Source organism: Rhinatrema bivittatum, chromosome 3 (assembly GCF_901001135.1).
Source record: "Rhinatrema bivittatum chromosome 3, aRhiBiv1.1, whole genome shotgun sequence".
NCBI lineage: Eukaryota > Metazoa > Chordata > Amphibia > Gymnophiona > Rhinatrematidae > Rhinatrema > Rhinatrema bivittatum.
Window position 1 is genome coordinate 365,615,794 of NC_042617.1, and position 23,260 is coordinate 365,639,053.

At 44.5% G+C, this 23,260-nt stretch overlaps 1 protein-coding gene across 4 annotated transcripts in view; it reads left to right on the top strand.

Moving 5' to 3' along the window:
- SNX14 (sorting nexin 14) overlaps positions 1 to 23,260 on the top strand; it is a 271,117-nt gene that overhangs the window by 127,870 nt on the left and 119,987 nt on the right. For 3 of the 4 annotated variants that reach the window (XM_029595485.1, XM_029595488.1, XM_029595486.1), the window contains exons 15-16: positions 3,149 to 3,207; positions 20,415 to 20,441. In XM_029595485.1, coding sequence (XP_029451345.1) covers positions 3,149 to 3,207; positions 20,415 to 20,441 — 86 coding nt within the window. The remainder of the gene's footprint in view (positions 1 to 3,148; positions 3,208 to 20,414; positions 20,442 to 23,260) is intronic. The other variant, XM_029595487.1, reaches the window with a different exon arrangement.

Consider the following 23,260-nt stretch of genomic DNA (forward strand, 5'->3'; position numbering starts at 1 on the left):
CACAGTACTGCCATTCGGACTCGCCTCTGCTCCCAGAGTTTTCACCAAATGTCTGGCAGTAATAGCAGCACACTTGCACAAACAAGGTGTCCATGTTTTCCCATATCTAGATGACTGGCTCATCAGAAGTCAATCTCACCAAGGAGCAATAACTTCTCTCAACCAAACAATTGCTCTACTTCACTCCATGGGCTTTCTCATCAATTATCAAAAGTCCCATCTCACACCGTCTCACCTGCTCCACTTCATAGGAGCAGAACTGAACACCGTCCTTGCAAAGGCCTTTCTACCCGAGGATCGAGCAGAAACATTGTCCTTGTTGGCAAACTCGATTCACTCAGACACAAGCAACAGCTCATCATCTTCTAACTTTACTAGGCCACATGGCCTCTACAGTTCATGTCACGCCTCTAGCAAGGCTTGGCATGAGGGTAACCCAATGGACTCTAAGATCACAATGGATCCAAGCCATTCAACCACTACATTCTTCAATCCAAGTAACCCACCAACTACGTTCCTCCCTTCTCTGGTGGGTAAACAAGGACAATTGGCAGAGAAGCCTTTGCCCAGGCAAATTAGGGCTCTTTCTTCTAGAGTTCAGGCTGTATCCTGGGCAGAGTTACAGTTGCTATCTCCATTGGAGATCTTTAAAGCAGCAACATAGTGCAAGGAAGCCTTTCTCCATACATTATCATTTGGATGTTTGAGCACAGGAGGATGCGTCATTTGCAAGGATGGTCTTGATGGAACATAACATAAGAACATGCCATACTGGGTCAGACCAAGAGTCCATCAAGCCCAGCACCCTGTTTCCAACAGTGGCCAATCCAGGCTATAAGTACCTGGCAAGTACACAAAAACTAACTCTATCCCTTGCTACTGATGCTAGTAATAGCAGTGGCTATTTTCTAGGGAGTAGCTTTGGTACATCCCACTTGTGTGGACTGGCCTGTCTGGAAGAAGGTGGTGAAATTACTTCTTACCTGAGAGTTTTTTTTTTCCTCTAGGACAGGCAGGCCTGGACAGCCTATGCTGCTGATGGTTCTAGATTGCTTTGTCCTTTCTCAGGACCATTATTAACAGCAGAATTTGGAGGCTAATAAGAGGTTTCTGGATCAATGAGTATCTGGGAAGTGAAGGCTTTCTTTTCCTGCTGCTATTGCATTTCTGCATTTATTTTCTTGAGCCTAGTGCTTTTTGGTCTCCTGGAAGTTTAAAAAAAAAAGAAAAGAAAAAAAAGTGAATTCTTGTGGGTTCAAGAAGTGTTTGTTACAGTTCCAGTGTTCAGTTTTCCACAGCAGGCTTTTCCAGGAATGCTGGCAGGCTGATGTCTGTGCAGTACTATATAACAGTGACATCAGTGAGTCAGTTTATCTCAATCTCCATCTGCTGACTGGAGTGCATAACCCCCTTGTGTGGACTGGCCTGCCTCTCCTAGAAGACTGGAAGTTCAGTTAAGAAGTAATTTCAGCATTCTATTGTGTTGCAGATATGCAGTGATGGGTATTTTAAAAGAATAGTGAAAAAATATAATATGTGAAATATTTTAAAAGTGCAGGGGGGGTCTACATGAGAAGGGCCAACATTAATGCTTACCTTGTAGTAATTGAAAATGTAACTTTTAACTCATCATGTTTATGGTTTGATCCTCAAGTATTCAAGAGCTAGGTAAAGGCTTAAAATTTAGGTCAATTTAACTAATCAGCTTGGGAAATGTTTCTTAGGCGCTCATTTCCATCATTGGGAAAGTAATCTGCTGAACTGCATTTCCCATGATTTTCCCATGCATTTCTCTTTTGCTGGAGAGCCAGAAACTCCAGAATGTGTGAGATCCTGCTGGAAATACATTTGCTTTCTGTGTAAAGGAAGAGGGACTCTGGGCCAGTCCCTGCTGGCCCAAGGCTCTTTTCAGATGGGGAGAGAAGTGATGGAGGTATGGTGGAAGGGGAGAAGGGTTTGAGGTCTGTGTATCTGTATTTGGAGTTTGTGGGTGCTTGAGACAAATTTCTGTTCTTTAGTAATGCTAGGACCAGTTAGAGCTGGAGAGCTGCAAATCACACACACATTGATGTTAGACTTTAATTGTTAGGTTGACAAATGTATTTTCAACTTTTCCCATTCACTGCTATAAATGTACAGTACAGAGTACCCATAACAGAGCTAAATGTTTTCATTAATTTTCAATTTTACTGCAGTTCTGGAAAAAAAATTGTCATTCATGTCACAGGATGTGAGTTATTCCCCTATCTTAATTAAATTGCTTTTAAGTTGCTCCACTGGAATTCACAGGATTCCTTGGGACAACCCTTAACTAAAACATTGCACATTGTCTTTCTCACATTCTTATGATCAGGTCATATAATGTTTGTGAAATTGTTTTGACAACCTGTCTATTACTGATTATTGAGATTCAATGCTAATGATGTCATTGTGAATCTACCTGTTACAGCTGCTTCTGTGAGAGCTGGAAAACTGTAGAATTTTAAAATTGTAATAATTTTCTTAATATTTTTAAAGCAGTTGTGCTAGCTAGAATCTTTAAAATATCAACTTGCCCCGCAGTAGAAAACAGAGCTTTCACGAAAATTGAACAGGATGTTTCAGCCAGAACTATTGCAACCCACTTTCCAGGATGCGTTCTTGGTCCACAAATATGAAATAGAAACTTATTGTAAATTTGGGCATAGGAAAATACCTATAGTACCGGATTATAATCAGCTTTGAAGTGGCTGACCAATCATGTAAGGCAGAATATAAAAATAAACATTTCCCAGTTGAAATGTCCTGAAAATTTGGTGTTGATTGTACCAGAAACACACAACTTATTAAAGGGGAAACACAGACATGCAGATAGTGGTTTCATATGCCTTGTTACCTCCAGAAAGCATGCTAAAAGTACTCCTGTCAGGATCACCATGGACCCCCTGTGACAGATCCTGAATATTTGGTGTGGATCCGATACAAAACCAAAAACTTATGAGGGAGCAATAATTGTGCTTGTGTATTGTGGAATATGTGCATCGAAAGAAAATATACCAATCAGGCCTCATGTACCCTCTGACATGTCCTGAAAATCTGATAGGGAGGTGGGACAGACATTCATTAATTCAGTTCCTTGCTAATGTTTCTAAATCTGGTTTTCTTTTAGTATTTCAGACAACTATTGAGAGGAGCTGAATCCCCAACAAGAAACTCTAAATTTAACAGGTATGTTCTTTGGACCACTTCAATATAATCTTTATGACATTGAGTTTTAAACTTGTACACTGAATTTGATTTCTATCAGTTACTTTGTGATGGATATCATCATTGGTGGTAGGATGGTCAGATTCTGTATTCCAGTGGGAATATAGCAGTCTTTGTTGGAGACAAAACTAAAGACCATTAGAGGTCTATGAATGCAATGAACATTACTCATGCCATGTCCCCTCGTTTTTGGAAAACGCCATCTCTGTGCCTTTCTATGTCTTTCTCTCTGTGGCAGTAGGAGTGTGCTCAAGTCCTTGTAGTCCTGAAACAAGTCTGGTTTTTAGGTTATGTTTCACATGAATTCTATAGAACAGTTGCCTTTTTTGAATTGATGTGCAGTCCTTTGGACGGGTGTTTGAACAAATTAAACTTTGTGTCTGTTCCAGCTTGAGTTATCACCCTTAAGGCAAGTGGTGGTGGTCGCCGAAATGTGAGCTCATGTCAGGTTTTCAGGGGGGTTTTTTTGGAGTCAACTGTGAGGTTGCAAACTGCGCGTCTGTTTAAGATGAATTAATTTTTCCTTTTTGTCTTTTCAAAGTTTCTTGTTTAAGTGGGTTTGTGGATGATTTTGGAATATAAAACTTCTAATAAATTTTTTTATGAGTATTTAATGAACCGGCATATGAATGAAACTGATTGTGGGTGCTGCTGATACCACTTGAGGCCCAATTTGTGGCAAGAGGTGGTGGATGTAAATTAAGAGAACACCATTTTTCTGATGCTGAATTCTATAGAATTCATGTGAAACATTCGAGTTCTAATAATTTTGTATGGTTTTCCCTTATTTCTTAGTATTTTTGTGTTTTTGAAGGGAATTCTGCTTTTGTTTTTTGTGGCTTTTAGGTTAACCATATTTACAAATCAGTCTGGCTCTTTGCAAATATTTCTTGCCTAGTCATTATACAATTATGAAAACCAGACCTGTTTGGAATACAAAAAGACTGGAGTTGAAAATCATTTATTTATGGTTATAGGTCAAAAGGTTGCCATTCTCTGTCTCATGTAGTTGTAGATTCCCAAGGACATCATAGACCAACTTTGGTCAGACTGGGTTGCTGAAGGCCACTTCTAGGCCTGAATAACTATATTCAATTTGTTCAGAGTTCTTTATTCTTTCAAGTATTAAAGTTTTAGGTAGAGAAGGCATTCAAGGTGTGAGTGCACTGTTTCCAGTCATCCACTAAGTTAGACTTTTCTTTAGGAGGGACAATTATCAGGCTGTTCTTGAAAAGCACTGCTATGTGAGCTGTAATGTCGAACATGTCCTTGTGGTCAGCTACTTGTTGTTATACTAGTCTGAGCTACAAGTAAAAACACACTTTTGGCCTTTAAACAGAGATTAAAAAATTGTATGGGGGGTTAATGCCGTCCACCAAATCCCACTGGGGAAAGAATTATGTTACAGCCATTACCAGAGCAGGAGGATTAAACCTGTTTTAAACAAAAAAGAAAAAGTTATTCTCTACTCCAGCACAGGTTGTCTTATTCATTTCCTGCATAAAATGGCAAAGATTTTGATACGTTGTCTAACCAATGTCTTGTGGGACACAGACACTAAATCTAGTGTTTCACAGAAAAAAAGGCACCCAATAAATACGGTAGGCAATTTCAGTCATTCTCTGAGGATATAGTTGGGCTTTACTTAACCTTTGTTACAGCCTAAGGCACTTTCTTATCACATGCCCTGTGCCATCTCATACAATCTATTCTCTCATGGTTCATGCTTATCTGCACCGTTGTGCTTAAAAAAAAAAAAAAGGACAATGGACCTACTTATTTTAGAGAAGTCTTTCTTATTAATGAAACAAAGCTTCCTCTTTGTATACTCCCTCTTCTATCTTTGGTTTTCAAAATATCTTCTCTTCTTTCAGCTGAGACATATACATTCATTCATTGTTTTTAATAGCTATAGGAATAGGTTTAACACAATGGTTCTCAACCTTTTTTTCCATCGTGACACACCTAACTGACTATTCTCATGTGCATTACACACCGCATACTAGAATTAGCTGAACTAAAACATTCTCCTAGGACAAGCAGGATAGTAGTCCTCACACATGGGTGACATCATCAGATGGAGCCCAGCATGGAAAATTTTTGTCAATGTTTCTAGAACTTTCACTGGCACACCGAGCATGCCCAGCATGCCACTATCCATGCGTCCACGTGGGGTCCCCTTTCAGTCTTTCTTTCCGCAAAATGTTTACCTTGCACTTATGGAGCTCTGCTCGTTTGAGTTATATATATTTCTGCACCGGGTACCTCTTGTTCCCGTTGATGCTTAGGGCGGTGTGGTAAGTTTTTGCCATCTTTGCAGTCTATTCCTGACGGTGCAGTTCCTTGGTGACTTCTGATCATTGACCACTCGCCGGCTCTTTTCATGGCGTCATTGGGTTTTCGACAATGCCCCCAGTGCCCGTGGACCATATCTATTATGAATCCACATGAGGTCTGCATCCTCAACCTGGGGCATTTGCACGACGTCCGGGGTGCAGTCTATGCGATAAAATGACCCCCAAGGGTCATCTGGCTCGGTTGGACAAAATGGAGAAGCTATTCGGATCCAGAAAATCTGATCCTTCAACTCCGGCATTGGGCGACTCGACTCCCAGGGACCGTGGGGAACTGATGGATGTGGGTCCATCAATGTCTGCTCCCCCTCTGGGACCCACACAGGAACAAGGGACCCGGGGATAGGGCCTTTTCGGCATTGTCGTGCTCCAGGACCTCGGGTTTGTCTCCATTCTCTCTGCTGGGGAAAGACCCTACTGAGCACTGTGGGAAGGCTCGGAAGTATAGACACCGGTCACCATCATCGCACGGCACTGGACTTGGGGCGGCACCAGTGTCCATCATGATGCCCCCGAAGAGACCCCACAGAGAGGAGGCATTGACCTCCTTTGTACCCAGGAGTCCCAGGCATTCCTTACCGGTGTCTGTGCTGGGCACCAAGCTTCCCTGGGACTCTGTGGAGGCTCCGGTGACATCTCTTCCTCTTCTTCCTTCTGTTCTCGCTTCGGACTTCAGGATATCGAATTGCTTGCTCCACCAGTGCCTCCCCCAGAATCTGAGCCTGCTCCTGCGATGCTAGCGCTGCTGCTAAGCACCTCAACGTCCTTTTGGGTGTCCTGTCCACGCAGTCGCTTCTGGTGCCTGGGGGTCCCTTGATGCCCCCCGAGTCTATCCCCATTGTGGGCTCCTCGAAAGAGGAGGATGTTTCCCAACTGAGGGCACCATTGGGGATTCTGGTACCTTGCCCAGTCTGATCCCCAGTCCTTTGGGGACCTCTGTGCCCCCTGTTCCATCGGGGCCATCTGTGCCTTTGGTGCCAGGACTGAAGGGCTTTGTCAGGGGTCCTCCTCGAGGGCCCCCAGGGGACTTCAGAGAGGAGGAGGATGCCGCCTATGATCCCTGGGGGGATGATACTTCGGAGTCTTCTTCACAGTACTCCAGAGACCTTCCTTCAGATCCATCTCCTCTGGAGGATCTGACCTTTGTGGCTTTTGTGCGGGCGATGGCTGAGCCCATCTCTTTCCAACTCCTTACGGAGGAGGATGCCCGCCATAAGATGCTGGAGGTTCTCCAGTTCGTTGATACCTCAAAGGAGGTCTTGGCCATCCACATCCATGACATATTTAAGGAATTACTCCTCAGAATGGAACAGATCCCCTATGAGGAAAGGCTGAAGAGGTTAGGGCTGTTCAACTTGGAGAAGAGGCGGTTGAGGGGGGATATGATAGAGGTCTTTAAGAGCATGAGAGGTCTTGAATGAGTAGATCTGAATTGGTTATTTACGCTTTTGAATAATAGAAGGACTAGGGGGCATTCCATGAAGTTAGCAAGTAGCACATTTAAGACTAATCGGAGAAAATTATTTTTCACTCAACGCACAATAAAGCTCTGGAATTTGTTGCCAGAGGATGTGGTTAGTGCAGTTAGTGTAGCTGGGTTCAAAAAAGGTTTGGATACATTCTTGGAGGAGAAGTCCATTAACAGCTATTAATCAAGTTTACTTAGGGAATAGCCACTGCTATTAATTGCATCAGTAGCATGGGATCTTCTTAGTGTTTGGGTAATTGCCAGATCTTGAGGCCTGGTTTGGCCTCTGTTGAAACAGGATGCTGGGCTTGATGGACCCTTGGTCTGACCCAGCATGGCAATTTCTTACGTTCTTAGCACCCTGTCTCTGTGCCTCCGGGGAACTGTAAGACAGATGCAGTCTATTTGGCTCAACCGGCTTTGGCATTTGAGAGGTGTCAGCTCCCGCACAAGTCAAAGGTGGTGGAGTCTGCCCTCAAGAAGACCAAACATTACAATACACATGCGCCTGCGCCTCTGGGACAGAAGCACTGGGCATCGGATGCTCTAGGTACCATGTTTCTCCGAAAACAAGACAGTCTTATATTTAATTTTTGCTCTGAAAAAAAGGTTAGGGCTTAGTTTCAGGGATGTCTTTATTTTTTTTTTCCATGATTGGTGAATGAGGACAGGCTAAGCCCGCCGCCTCTTTCATTCACCAATCAGATTCAAATTTCGGCCAAACCTTTTGGTTCGGCCTTTATCGGCCTGCTGCGGGAAATTTCGTTTTCCCGTGGTTCGGGCCGATTTTATTTCGTTTGCCCTCCCCCCCCCCCCCCCTCCAAAAAAAAAAACTTGCCAAAATTCACTGGTGGTCCAGCAGGGTCCCGGGAGCGATCTCCCACTTGTCACATGGAAAGGGTAAAGGGCCATTGGCGCCATTTTGCTTACTGGCAGCCAATGGCCCGAGAGCAGGAGATCGCTCCCGGGACCCCCGCTGGACCGCCAGTGAATTTTGGCAAGTTTTGGGGGGTGTTTGGGAGGGTGGGGGGTTGCAATGAATTAAATTTGGAGGGTTGGGGGTTTTTTACAACCCCCCCATCTGGGCCCCCCCCAGGGACTTTCAGTAAGTCTTGGGGGGGGCTCAGGCAAGTCTTGGGGTGCAACCGTGCCGCGCTGGTGCACCTATAACTAGGGCTTATTTTTGGAGTAGGGCTTGTATTTCAAGTCCTACTCCAAAAATCCTGAAAATCAAGCTAGGGCTTATTTTCAGGGTAGGGCTTATTATCGGGGAAACACGGTAGGAAGGTGTACTAGGGTACAATGTTGATTGCCTGGATTGCCACCTACCAACTGTACATGACCCAATACACTCATAACTTCTGGAAGGAGGTTCATGGGTTGGCCAAATGCCTCCCCCCAACAGCAGCAGGAAGCTTTCCTGGTAGTTGCCCAGCAAGATTTGGAGTGTGGCAAACATGAGGTGCGTTCCGCCTGTGATGTGTTTGAGGCAGTGGTTAGGGTGGTGGTAGCGGGCATTGAGGCCCGTTTAATGACGTGGCTCCGAGCATCGGACCTCCGGCCAGAAGACCAGGATAAGCTTGCAAACCTGCCCTGTACTGCAGAGAACCTGTTCGGAGACAAGTTGCAAGATGCTGTGGCTCAATTGAAAGATCATCCTGAGACCCTCCAGAATCTCTCCATCGGGAAATCCTCGCATCAAAGCGGCAGGAGGTCTTTTTATCACCAGAGGAAATACTATCCTCCAGCCTCACATTCTCGTATGCTGCGAATGGGTTCTAGACAGCAGCGGCTCCCCAGCAAAGCCCTGCGATGGGGTTTTGACTGGCCCCGAGGTAGCATAAACCCCATGACCATACCCTCTACATTAGGGCCTCCGGTTGGGGGTTGGCTACAGTCCTTTCAGGACCAATGGCCACAGATCACCTTGGACCGGTGGATCCTATCCATTATCCATCAAGGGTATCGGTTACATTTTCAGCATGTCCCCACAGACTCCCCCACTAATGTTGGGGTCAGACCCCGCATCAGGAAGTCCTTTGGACAGAGCTCTCCGCCCTTGTAATGGTGGGAGCAGTGGAACCCGTCTCGTTACATCAGTGGGGACTGGGATTCTACTCCAAATATTTCATGATTCCAAAGAAAATGGGGGCTACGCCCCATCTTAGAGCTGAGGGCCTTGAACAAATATCTGTGAAGAGAAAAGTTCAAGATGGTCTCGCTGAGCACCCTGATTTCCCTCCTGCAAAGAGGGGACTGGCTTTGCTCTCTCGACCTAAAAGATGCATATGCCCACCTAGGAATTTTTCCTGACCCCAGGAACCTACGATTCTTTGTGGGCAACAGTCACTTCCAATACAAGATGTTGTCGTTCGGCCTAGCTTCGCGCCCACGAGTCTTCACCAAGTGTCTGGCAGAGTGGGTGCTCACCTCCACCACCTGAGGGTGCAAGTCTTCCCCTGCTTGGACAACTGGTTGCCGTAGAGCGCCACGTGTGAAGGGGCTCTTCGCTCCCTATGCCTAACCATTCAGATGCTGGAGTCCCTCGGGTTTATCAAATACCGAAATCCCATCTTACCCCATTAAATCAGTTTGACTTCATAGGAGCCCACCTGGATTTGAGCCAGACTCTGGCCTTTCTTCCTCGTGACCGAGCACTTGTTCTAGTGACTCTGAGTGTGGCCCGCTGCAGCCGAAGGGTTTTAGACTTAACTGCTGCTTCGGCTACTGGGCTACATGGCTGCATCTGTACATGTTACCCCCTTTGCCTGCTTATACATGTGGAGTGCTCAGTGGACCCTGTGGTTGCAGTGGTAGCAAGCCTCCCAGGATCTCAGCATTGCGGGTAAGAGTCTCATCATCTCTCCAGACCTCCTTGTCATGGTGGGAGAGTCGGACCAACCTGGAGCAAGGGGAGGGGTTCCCTTTCAGGGCCCCCTGTACCAGATTGTGCTCCACTGTGGGCTGTCCATATGTGCCCCTCAGCCCACAGTGGATGCCTCCACTGTGGGCTGAGGGGCACATATGGACAGCCTCCGCACGCAAGGTCGCTGGTCTCGTTGAGAGGCTCCATACCAGATCAACTTCCTGGAGCTTCGAGCCATCACGTTTGCGCTCTGGGTGTTTCAGTATCCCCTATCCAATCGAACAGTCCTGATCCAGACCAAAAGGTTTGCGATGTGGTACATCACAACCAGGAAGGTACCAGATCGCTGCTCCTCTGTCAGGAGGCTGTCCAGATTTGGGTCTGGGCTTAATCTCAAGGAATCCTGCTCCGGGCAATATACCTGGCCGGAACGGAGAATGTAGAAGTGGATCAGCTGAGTTGAGCGCTTCACCCCCACAAGTAGTCCCTGGATCAATCAGTGGCAGATCTCATTTTCCACCTATGGGGGATTCCAGAGGTGGACCTTTTTACCTCTCCTTGCAACAATAAGGTGAGAACCTTTTGTTCCCTGTACAGGGAGTCCGGCTACAGATGTGTTTTTTCTGCCATTGGAGCAGGGACCTTCTGTGTATGTATCCTCCGCTTCTGCTGTTGTCGAAGACTCTACTGAAGCTCCGCCAGGATGGGGGGGGACCATGATTCTCATCACCCCTGGTAGCTGAGACAGATTTGGTTCCTGATCCTCCCTTGACCTGATCATGCATGCCATTCCAACCTCCGGGCACTGTCTCTGACGGCTTGGATGTTGAAAGGCTAGTTCTGTGGCCCTTTGATCTCTCTGACGACATGTTCTGAGTCCTGATAGCTTCTCTAAAGCCTTCCACAAGGAAGTCGTACACTCTGAAGTGGAGGAGGTTTTCTGTATGGTGTGAGAGTCATGGCGTGGATCCATTCTTCTGTCCCACTCTGAAAGTGCTGGTCTGAAGACCAACTTGGTCAAGAGTACACCTCAGTTCTATTACCACCACTTAGTTGATGGTTTGCTGGTCTCCATGCAACCTGTGGGGTCTGCTTCAGCTGAAGCCTCCCATGCGCCGGCCTGTTGTGTCCTGGGATCTCAACATGGTTGCAGTTACTTTGGCGCGCAGATTTAGTGAGCTTCAGGCGATCGTGACGTATCCCGCTTACATGAAATTCTTTCATGACAGGATGGTTCTGTTACTCCTGGGGGAATTCGATGCAAAAAAATTTAAGTCTGCACACAAAAACTTAAAATTCTGCAAACTTTATATTGGTCAAAATAACACAATTTACATGACAGTCTTTAAGTAATTACATTTTAAATGAATATAGAAAAAAGTTATTATTTAGAAATGTAGAATTTAAAATATTTTGAGCAGAATTTCCCTAGAAATTCACTGTAATAGTTACCCTTCCACTCACTCTCCCTACTCCCCTGGCCATTCTGCCCTCTAAGGCCCCAACTCCTCCACCTGCCAGTATCTCTCTCATCCACCTCTAGGCTCAACCCCTTCCACTCTATCGCCATTCCCAGAGTTTGACCCAGTTCTCAGTACTGCCTCTCACACAGGTTCCCTCTGTCCCTCCCTCTCTCACACACATGCTCCCTCTCTCTAATACACATACACACACCCTCATACAGGCACCCTCAAACAGGCTCCCTCACTCTCTCACACACACACATCCCCTCATACAGGATCCCCCTCTCTTGCATACACACCCACACAAGCTCCCTTTCTCTCTCACACATACATCCTCACACAGGCTACCTATATCTCTCTCTCACGCACACCTTCACACAGGCTCTGTCTCACACACACACACAATCCCTTCACACGAGCTAGCATCCTCACTATACACGATCCCTTTTTCATACACATGCGCTCCAATCTCTCACACACACTCCTTCACATATAGGCTCTCTCTTTCTGGCACCCACACTTAAGCATCCCCCCCCCATGCTCTCTCACCCCCTGCTCCCCCTCTCACCCTCCCCTTTCTCACACCCCTCTACCTCTACGCACACACGCACGCACGCATACACGCCTTCATCTTCTCTGTGAGCGGAGTACACTTCGTTCGCGGCACATGGGGGCCTTCATCTTCGCCGTGAACGGCGTGCCGGGGCCTTCATCTTCGTGCATGGAATGCCGGGGTCTCCTCTGCCATTTTCTGCGCAAATTCTGCACTCCGCAGTAACGCAGAATTCCCCCAGGATTACTCTGTGCACTCGTCCTAAGTTTCTGCCTAAGGTGGTGGCTGATTTCCATCTCAACCAGTCCATTGTCCTGCCTACCTTTTTTCTCAGGCTGCATTCTCACAAAGGCAAATGGGCTCTGTACAGCTTGGACCATAAAAGGGCCTTGGCTTTCTACCTTGAGCGGACAGCAGGCCACAGACAGTCCACACAACTCTTCATTTCATTCGATAAGAATAGATTGGGAGTTGAGGTCACCAAGCACACATTATCCAACTGGTTGGCAGATTGTACTTCCTTCAGCTATGCGCAGGCGAGCCTTCAACTTGGAGGCCAAGTCCAGGCTCATTCTGTCAGGATCATGGCTGCATCGGTAGCCCGGAGTCCCCGTGGCCGAGATCCGCAGGGCTGTAATGAGGCGTTCTCTCCACACGTTCGCTGTCCATAACTGTTTGGCTAGAGATGGCTGTAGTGACAGCAGCTTTGGTCAGGCTGTCCTGCGGAACCTCTTTAAGTAAAAACACCCAACTCTTCCTGCCTAGAGCCCATTTTTCGGGTCAGGCTGTCTGCCTCTGTTTTCCACAGCACTGCAGTTGATGTGCCCGTTGGCACCAGGTTCGGTGGCTGCAAATTTACTAGAGTTCGGGAGCAGCCTGTAGCTTGATATTCATCCATGTGTGAGGGCTACCATCCTGCTTGTCCTAGGAGAAAGTAGAGTTGCTTTCCTGTAACAAGTGTTCTCCTAGGATAGCAGGATGTTAGTCCTCAGGAAACTCGCCCACCACCCCACGGAGTTGGGGTTTCTCCTTCGTTTATTTTATTTTTTCGTAATGCTATGTTACGAGACTGAAGGAGGACTCCGCATGGATAGTGTAATGCTGGGCATTCTAAGTGTGCCAGTCAAAGTTCTTCATGCCGGCCTTCATCTGATGATGTCACCCTGTGTGAGGACTAACATAACTTCTGTCCTAGGAGAACACCTGTTACAGCTAAGCAACTCTGCTATACTAAATATTATTTGTTAAAAATGACAAAGGAAAGATAACAATATACTTGAAATATTTACTTTACTTTTTTTTTTTTTTTACTGCAAATACAATTGATTTAAAAGCGATTGTTGCTATACAAACTTGAGATTGATCTCAAGCTGTGTTCAGTGTCTGAATGAGGTGAGGGATGTCACAATGATAACATTGAACATACACTCAATATCTCAGATAATGAGCTGCCTTAATTTTAAGACTTGTGCATATGAACCACATATTTAAGTATTACCAATCTCTCACACATGTTCGCGCACAAATTTTAACGATAGGTTACTAATCCTTGCTGTTTCACTCTCCTGGTGGTCTTCAATCCCTAGCCTCCATCAGTTCGCAACCCCTCTGCCCACTGGGGCTCAAACTTCATGGTCCCCCTTTCTTTTTCCTTCCATATCCAACCACCCACTTCTCTTGATCTCCCCCCCCCCCCCCTCCCCAGTGGTCCTTGAATCACCAAAGCTTACCCTGCTTCTCTAGGTTTCTCAAGCTTTTTGGTGGTTACCAAATCCCACCCCTGCAATAGAGAACAAGAAGCCATCTTTACTTATCCTCTCCAGCATCTTTCCTCCTACCCAGCAGAAATAGCTGTGGCCGATGAAGCTCTCAATCCTCATAGGCTTTTAAAGGCTATAATCAGTCCGCTATCCTCTGTCTCATAGGACAGTTGGGGTATTGGCCCACACTGCATGCTTCTATCTGTCTCCTGGGAGGAGAGGGTAGACAAATGAACCCTTGCCTTCATCTGGCTCTGCTTTACCTTCTTGGGTCTGATTGCAGCCTTGCACAAGAAGGTAAAGTTGGCAACATTGTGGGGAATGAGAGAATAGATAGCATCACTTTCAGGTCTGATGGGCAAGATAGGGTTAGCATTCTATGGAGAAAGAAAACACTGGAAATGTTACTTCTGGGTGCCTGTGCAGAAGAGGGTTGGTGTCCCAGGGGCCCAGAAGAGGAAGAATCAGCCGTGTCCATCATTCAGGCAGGGGAACACGCAGGAGCCAACAGTGCCCATTATGGGTTACTGGTGCATCTCCCCCTCTCATCAAAGGTCTGCATGGAAAGATGCCTCTTCAGCTATCTTTAGGGTATAGAAGCAGACAATGAAAGGGGTGTACAATTTCTAAACCCTCTTGTTTTAACCACAGTACATAACCATCAAGAGATTCTTCATTTTGTCCTAGTCAGATCACCATGCTTCCTGGTTATTCTAGGTCTCCTGTTGCTGGACTAACATGAACTTAATATGAATTGGAAGATCTAGCAGGTGATGTTCAAATCAACTTATTGTCAGAGGCCCAAAACTTATTATGAAGAGGCCCAAAAAATAGGATCCAAAAATGGGAATCCGAGCAATCCTGTTTTCTGGCACTCAGATGTGATTGGACAACTGCCAGAAAAGTATGCAGCATAACGGGATGTCTGATGTCCTATAACTACCTAATAGATTTGCAGCCTGAGGCAGAAATTCATTTTTGGAAAACCTATTCTTTGTTAGACCTGGAACTGAAGGCCCTTTGTGAATACTCAAAGGAAAACTTCAGAAAGGATTTCTTCGACATTTGACTTCACCAACAGGGTTGCCAATCTTCTTTGTGACAATGAAGGATGGTGCCCTCCAGCCTGGTATTGATTATCAGGCCCTTAATGCATAGCTATTAGTTATCATTATCCACTGTTACTTATTAACAAGCTCTGAGAAACACCTCCAAGAAGCCCAAATATTTACTAAACTCAGTTTCATGGAGAGGGTGATGGATGCCTGGAATGCCCTTCCGGAGGAAGTGGTGAAAACCAGAACTGTGAAGGACTTCAAAGGGGCGTGGGATAAACATCGTGGATCCATCAAGTCTAGAGGACATGAATGAAGAGGGGGTGGCTCGCGGGAATGAAGGCTACTATCTGGAGATAATACCCTTATTCAATATACATACACACGGTTAATGTGACTCCAACATTGCTCTAAGCTTCAACGGTAAGAGGAAATTTGGAAAAAAAAAAAGGATATGCATTCACAAAAAAGCAGGGTGTAGCTTGCTTGTTACGGCGGTTACTACCCCCAAACCAAATAAGCCTGATACTTTACTTTCAATGCATATCTAGCATAGCTCTCTGCTTCAACGGCAGGGGAGAAAGTCTGTTACTTCACTTTCAACGCATAGCCAGCATAGCTCTCTGCTTCAACGGCAGGGGCAATGTAGAAAAGAGGATCTAAATATAAACAACCAACAAGGACTGAATTACATAGTCGAGTAAACAAAAGCATGGGTGTAGCTTACTTATTGAGGCGGTTACTACCCCTAACTAAGCTACATATTCAATTAGATGCAGTTCCAACACTGCTCTCTACATTAATGGTGGGGTGGATGGGAAATAGAACTAAAAGGTACTAAGAGCCAAGCATAACAAGTAAGAGGGGGGAAAAAAAAGTGCATAGCTTGCTGGGCAGACTGGATGGGCCATTTGGTCTTCTGCCGTCATTTCTATGTTTCTATGTTTCAGTTTGAGGGGCACATGTAATCTTACCCAGATCAGGGAAGAAGATGAGTGAAAGAAGGTGTTTTGAATGTGCTATGGCCATTTTGAATAACTGCTGATTCCGTTTGGACTAAGAAACGCTGCTGCTACTTTTCAAAACCTGGTGAATGAAATATATCGTGATATGCTGGATCAGAGCATAGTCATATGTCTGGATGCCATCTTGATATTTTCTGAAGATCTGGTAGAACATGATCAGGGGGTCCTTCAGGTCCTAGACTGTCTCTGGAAATACAAATTGTATGCTAAGTGTTGCATTCGGTGACTCACGGGCCCTTCCCACAAGCTGCCACTCTTACCTCTCTCGCAAGGCTTCCCCGGGGGTACATTGACTCTGACTTCCTTCCTCAATGCGGTGGCAGGCCATGCCTCAGTGTGACTGCACATTTCTTCATTAATGGCAGGACGCCGCCGACTCTGGTCCTGACTCCCCTAGCGCGCGCACAGCACCTGCGCTGAATTTAAAGGGCAGGCGGCGGGAAAACTAGAGAGGCGCCCATCGATGTCAGAAACCCTGCACTCTTTAAGTCTGCCTGGGAACATCTCCTTAGAGAAATACATTGCCTTTGCGTTCCTGACTTCTGTTCTTGGTTCCTGCTGTGTTCTTTTGTCTTGCTCCTGGTTCCGTTGTCAGTCTGGTTCATCTTGAGTTCTTGTTTTTTCCTGGTCAGTCTTCTTTGTCTGCTTTCAGCATTCCTGCTGTTCCTATGGTACCTCAGCTTCCTCTTTGTTCCTTGTCTCCTAAATTGGACTTCTGGTTTTAACCTTGGATCAGACTTCTGGCTTGACCTCTGATTGGACTTTGATGCTGCTTGACCGCTGCCTGTTTACTGTTATAGACTGAACTCTGCCTGGCCCGAACGCTGCCTGAATCTTGACTCTGAGAGAACTCTGCATGCTTGACCTTAGCCTGAAACGTGACCCTGTCGGCCTGCTGTCTGCCCTGACCGCTGCTTGACCTGACTCCACTTCCTCTTACAGTGCTTGCCTGCAACATCATCCACATGACGGATGTTCACCTCCACAGGGGCCTGTGCTAAGTCCAGCTAGTCCCGGCACCCGAGGACTCAACCTGCGGGGAACGGGGCTGGTATTGGTGAAGCTCTAGTTGGGCCTCTGCTTCAGCCAGCTCTGCCTGCCTACTCTGTTCATGGTCCTTGGTTTCTCTCTTGGGTCCTGCTATGTTCTGGTTTCCTGCCTCCACTTAGTAAGTTCTAGCGGTGGGCTGCACTCAAGAGCCCAGCCTGTGGGGAATGACTGCTGCTTCATGCAGAACATCTGCTTCAGAGCACCTGGTCATTCTGCATTACACTCCTGCCCAGTCACCATTTCTTCTCTCTGCCTTCAGTGAAGTGGGCCATGACAACCCTATCCCAGGGATCCAGTGCCTGCTGAGTCAAAGCTGTCAAAACAGCTCCTTGATAGAGTCCTCATACCGATTCTGCTCTTTCATCCATCCATAGATCACTGGCTTGCCCCACTATCCAGCTCAAAGTCTTGTGATGAATGCACTGTTCACATTCCCTGCTAGTGCAGATGCCCCAGCCCTGCTCTAATGCAAGCATGGCAGGGGAGGGAAGGGATTCTGGCCCTGGAAAACTTCAGTTCAGGTTTCCATCAGCATATGAAGCAAGAGGTAGCAGTTTCCTGCCAAGCCAGGGGAGAGAGGTGTTCTGATAGGGGAAGAGAGAGCACTGGCAGCATCACATCTGTCCCATTTGGCCCAGGAAAGGAGGAAATTCACAGCCCTCCTCAATTGCCCTTCCTCCTATCCCTCTTCTGCTTTATCTGCTACTTTTGATGTCATAGATCACCGTCTACTCCTTGGCACATCATACACTATTCGCTCTGTCCTGGTTTCTTTTTACCCCTCTCATCATAATTTTGCTATATTCTCTGGTGGGTTCTTCCTCTACCACTATTCTGTTAACAGTTGGTGTGCCTCAAGACTCTGACCTGAGCCGCCTTCTCTTTTCTCTCTACACGTCTTCCCTTGGTGCTCTGATTTCCTCCCATGGATTTCAGTACAACTTTTATGCCTATGACTCAAAGATCTACCTCTCTATACCAGAAATTTCACTAAGAATCCAGACACCATTCTCAGCCTGCTTGATTGACATCACCACCTTTTTGTATGTCTTGTAGCTACTTTAAACTTAATTTAGCCAAAATGGAGCTTCTGGTCTTTCCTGTCAAACCTACTTCCTTTCTTCCCTCTTTCTCTGTATCTGTGGATAGCACTGTCATCCTGGTTCTCTCGTTTTGTATTCTTGGGGGTCATCTTTGATACCTCTCTCTCCTTCGCTACACAAACCCAAAATACTGCTACAGTGTGCCATTTCTTCCTCGATAACAATGTTAACATCCATCCATCTTTCTGACCATGCTACCAAAATGCTCATCTACTCTTATTGTCCACATGCATCTCGCTTTTTGTTGTCCTCCAACTGAAATTTATTATAAATTCAGCTGCACAATTTATCTTCCGTCAATATCACTATGACATGTAACTCCTCTTAAGTCATTACTACGTTAGTTCCCATCTCTTCCTGAAAACAGTTCACCAGATACTCATTCTGCAGCTTCTCATTACCTAACCTTTTTCCCTATACTTCTCTGTGCCATTATCCTCCTGACTCCAGACTTTCTACCATTCTATGCCTTATGCATGGAATTGACTTCCTGAGTTGATGCATCATGCTCCCTCTTTGGTCATATTTTAATCCAGGCTAAAAGCTCACCTTTGTGAGACTGCTTTTAAATCCTAACCAGTTCTCTACAATAAATATACTTCTCATAGGTTCATGTTTGTCTTGAATACACTGAAAACTCTATGGAGTAGGGACTCTCTTATGAGTATCTACATAGCACTGTATGTCTAGTAGCACTTTAGAAATGATAAATAGTGGTATTAGGAATTGAACGGGCCTGTTGAGCCCCAGCACAGGAAGATACAGATTTCTGTTGGGCCTGGGAAGAGGAGAAGAAAGATGCGTCCAGACTGTTGATATACATTTCCCATGTCACGCCTCTCAAATCTTCACAAACACTGATTGAGAGCCACTGGGTACTAATCAATTTTTCTTTACTTTTGAGAGAATATTATGCTATATGCAGAGGAACGTTCATTCGGGAGAGAATTTAAGGACACCACTAGGCTGAGAGTTTAAAATTACCCTCCATGGTGTAGTTTTGGGGATGTTATATTTGAGAATATGTATAGGTCTGTATTAAGGTATCCTGCACATGATTTAAGTCACCATTGTAGCATGATTGCATGTTTGTAAAGTGTGTGAGCAGACTGTAAGGATACTTAGAAAGATGGCACACAAAGTACCATTTATCAGATAATAATATTGGGATATGAATCAGAGAAGCAAAAAAATGTGTGATGTGATTATGATCTAAAACTTCACTCTAATCCAGGTATGGTGGTTGCACATAGCTTTCTTGATCAGACACAAATCAGGCAAGGATTTTGTAACGTTTCCTGCCGTTTTCAATATTTTTGTGATGTGAGGAGATAAAAACTCCTTGCAACCAGCAATGCCTGGATTAACAGTGGAGTTTGAACTCATGGGTTGTGATCTTGTGCCCATCTCTGTCTCTTTCTAGAATACATGCTCAGCAATATTAAAATGTTTGCATGCCATTTGACCAGAGGATATACAATGCAAAATATATTAATGCTTTGTAGTCATGTCAAGACCAGTCTATATCTTATTTCAAGTCTGTCAGAATTAAAGATGCCCACCAGTAAGTTTTAATGGTTAATGCTGTTTAATCAATCAAAAGATGTTTCAGTTTTTTTAAAATTAGAGACACTTCAGTGGTCTGTAGCCATCCATCTTAAGCTCTAATTCCCAAATTGTCAGAAGCTAATCAGAATCTGGGGACCTCCTCGAGTTGCAAGTAGTGGGGTTAGTGAATTAGTACGGATTTCCCCTTCCCTCAGAATTTGTGCTTGCCCCGTCTTTCCAATTGACATTAAAAATGTGATGTCACTTTTCACAGGAGAAGGTGTTTATTCTTTGGTCCTTGCTAAATTCTAATCCTCACTTTAGGATTTAGCCCCTACTTAACTTCTGCCTGTAATAAACTGACCTAGATACAGGGGGGGGAAACCCCTCAGTTTTAATGTGTCATTGAATAATTTGATATCAGTTTGACAGAAAAGCACCATATGTATGGGGGAAGAAAGTAATAAGCATTAGTGTATTCTGCAGGAGAAGCTATAGACGTTGGCAGCAAGGGTACTTTTAAAAAGTGTATGTGTGCAAAGTGATTCAAGACTTGAAAAAAAAAATCCTTTTAAAATAACAGTTGTCAAGGAAAGGCAAATTAATAGTAAAAGAAATAACTTTAAATTGGCTTTGGATCATCATAAAAAGTAATATATTCCATATATGTGGCTGAAAGCACACATAGAGCTTTTTATAGTCCATCGTTTCAGAGACAGTTATTGTTTCCTAATGGATGTCTGTGCCATTAGTGTTTTCATGCTACATAAAAAAAAAAAAAAAAGAATCCTGTAGAAAGAAGCACACAGATCTCGGTTCATGCTTTCAAATGTCTTATTATCTGCTCATTATGTGCATTGCCTCTGGCCTTCTTTTTCTGTGGAGCCATAAGGGTGTTTAACTCCCTGTGCCTGTTATTGCAGAAGTAGCCTGAATTTGGATGAGTTCAGGTAAGTCTGGCGCCAGCATGCTGTCTGCTTTCAGTTGGTGCTGCCTGTTTAATATCTTGGACTGCAACCAAGATAGCAGCACATTGGCTAAAAAAAAAATAACACAATACTGCCTTTATAGCCATTGTCAATTTGTGGTTCCCTCTTTAAAATGTAAACTATATTTAAAAAAAAATAAAGCCATAAGAAAAGACTGTAACCATAGACATTTTAAAAACTGTACTCCTGTTTGGTAAAGATAAGTGGTGGAAAACAGACTAGCACTTCCATTTTGTTGTATTCTGTCATTTTATGTTCCAGCATATCATGATTTTGAATAGTTGAGGCTATATAATATTAGGTTGCAGAAATTACAATAGGTAGGTAAAAACTGAGTAAAACCAATGAATTTTTTTTTCTCCCTACCGGGCACATGCTTTCCCTCTAATACCAGTTTAAGGAAACAAGGTTTATAGTCTTGAGTCTCCACGTCTCTCAAAACCTTTCAGTTCATCAGCCACTTCCTATCATATCACCAACATTCAGATACCTCATGTGGCAGCTATTGCTGTACATTTGATCCTCAGACTAACCCATTCATCAAGCACACCAGAGCTGTGGGAACTGCACTAGAGCAAATCCTCAAGATTCTTCATTCTCGTCTTATATGCTTGTAGAGAGGGAGTGAGGGGATAGTGTTTGATTTTTTTGTACCGGATGTTACTGAAGGGCTAAGGGAAAGAATTTTGAGGGGAGAGAGGCAGGGGCCTGGAAACGGTGATATTCCTTTAAATTTTTTTTTTTTTTAAATTTCTCTACTCTTTCTGTAAGGCAGGCGATCTAACAAAGCCGTGAGGAAACAACAAGAAATAGATGCCCAAAAGAAAATCTTTGCCAAATCTTTAATAGGTGGAGACGTAAAATGTTGATTAAAATTGGGCAATTTCATGTTGTTTCCTCTACTCTTTCTGTACCACAAAGTTCAAAAATTATTTTTTTTTTTGAAGCGGTGGTAAAGATCTACAGTGCCTTTCAATACTCTTCAGACTCATACATTTTTCACATTCTGCTGTGAAAAAAAAAAAATCAAAATGTATTAAAGTACAAGTTTAAACATAGAAATATAATTGCAGAAAAAAGACCATATGGCCCATCTTGTCTGCCCATCTATTTACCACCACTTCCTTATAGATCCCCTGTATTTATCCCATGCTTTTTTGAATTCATATACTGTTTTGGTCTCTAACACTTTCACTGGGAGGCCATGCATTTACTACTCTCCCTATTAAAAAAAAAAATGTTTCCTAAGATTATTCTTGAGTCTATCCCTTTTCACCTTTATCCCATGACCCCTCATTCTAGAACCTCTTTTCTGTTTAAAAACAAAACCTTATTTCTATGCATGGAAACCTTTGAAATATCTCTATCATGTCTCCCCTATCTTGCCTTTCCTCTAGGTGTACATGTTTAGATCTTGAAATCTATCTTTGATCTGCATAACTTATTCTATGCATTCATCATGACAGAACAATTGTAGAAGTATTCTGAAAGTAATTAAAAATAATTAAAAAAAACAAACAAACAAAAACCCCAAACCACAGTCTTGATTGCAGAAGTTTTCACTCTTTGTCACTGCAAATCCAGATTAACTCCAGTTCAAAAAATTGCCTTAAGGCCTATTATAAATTAAATAGAACCCACTTGGTCTAGTCACATTGGTTGAGCTGATTTGAGTATTACTGGATTAAAAATCAAGCTGCTTCTGTTGTATGAAATGAAATTGAAGCAAAGCTTGCTGAAGAAAGAGCCGCTGAAAGGAATTCTAGGATAATGTTGTTCAAAGGTACAGACACTGCTGCAATCACTGTCCTTCGAAGTCCGTAGCTGTGGGTTAAGGAAACTGCTGCGGAAGGTCACTGTGAGGCCTAAGATTGTTAAAAGAACTGCAGAGGTCGATGGCTAATACTGGGGAATATGTTGACTGTTAAACAATTTGGAAATTACTCCTCAAACATGGCGTGTATGGGAGGGTGGCAAGAAGGAAAGACACTGCTGAAGAAAAGCCATATGATGTGCCATAGCGGTTGCAGAGAAACATGTAAAGGACACTGCACTCATGTGGGAAAACGTTTTGTGGTCCAAGAATTTTTTGAACTCTGTGCTAAATGGTATTTGTGGTGTAAAACAAACACAGCAAGCACATTGATATAATTTTTCTCCTTCTCTGGTACTGTCTAATCCAATCTGCTTATTTAGAGTCAAAACCGGGTTTGTGGAGTGGGGACCTGCAGGAGAAACACTTACTGTGAAGAGGAAATAACTCTGAACTCTTTTGTGGCAGCATGCAAGGATTCTTTACTTGGGGAAAATAAGATAGTAAAATAAGAAACATGTACATGGTCACCTGGCTCTGGACACAGGAATTGTGCTGGTGTGGCCAGAACAATAGAGAGGAAGATGGAGACTCAGCTCACTAGTGCGACTTACATCCTGTCTAGATGCCCCTGCAGATCCACCCCCTTCCCTTAGTGGATCAGGTGGCACAGCTGGGGATTGTTAGTTCCTTGTCTGTTCTGGAGATGCCGTTGGTCCTCCACCATACATCATCCTGTAACACCATCCCTATAGTCAAGCATGGTAGTGGCACCATTATGTTGTGGGGATGCTTTAAAGCAGTAGGGACAGGGAGGCTTGTGAAGATTGAGGCTGATCCTGTGGAGGAAAACCTGGGACTGGGGGAGAAGGTTCACCTTTCAGTAGGACAATGATCTTAAGCATAAAGCAGCAATAGAGTGGTTTAGCAAGAAGAAAGTGAATGTCCTCGAGTGGCTCAGTCAAAG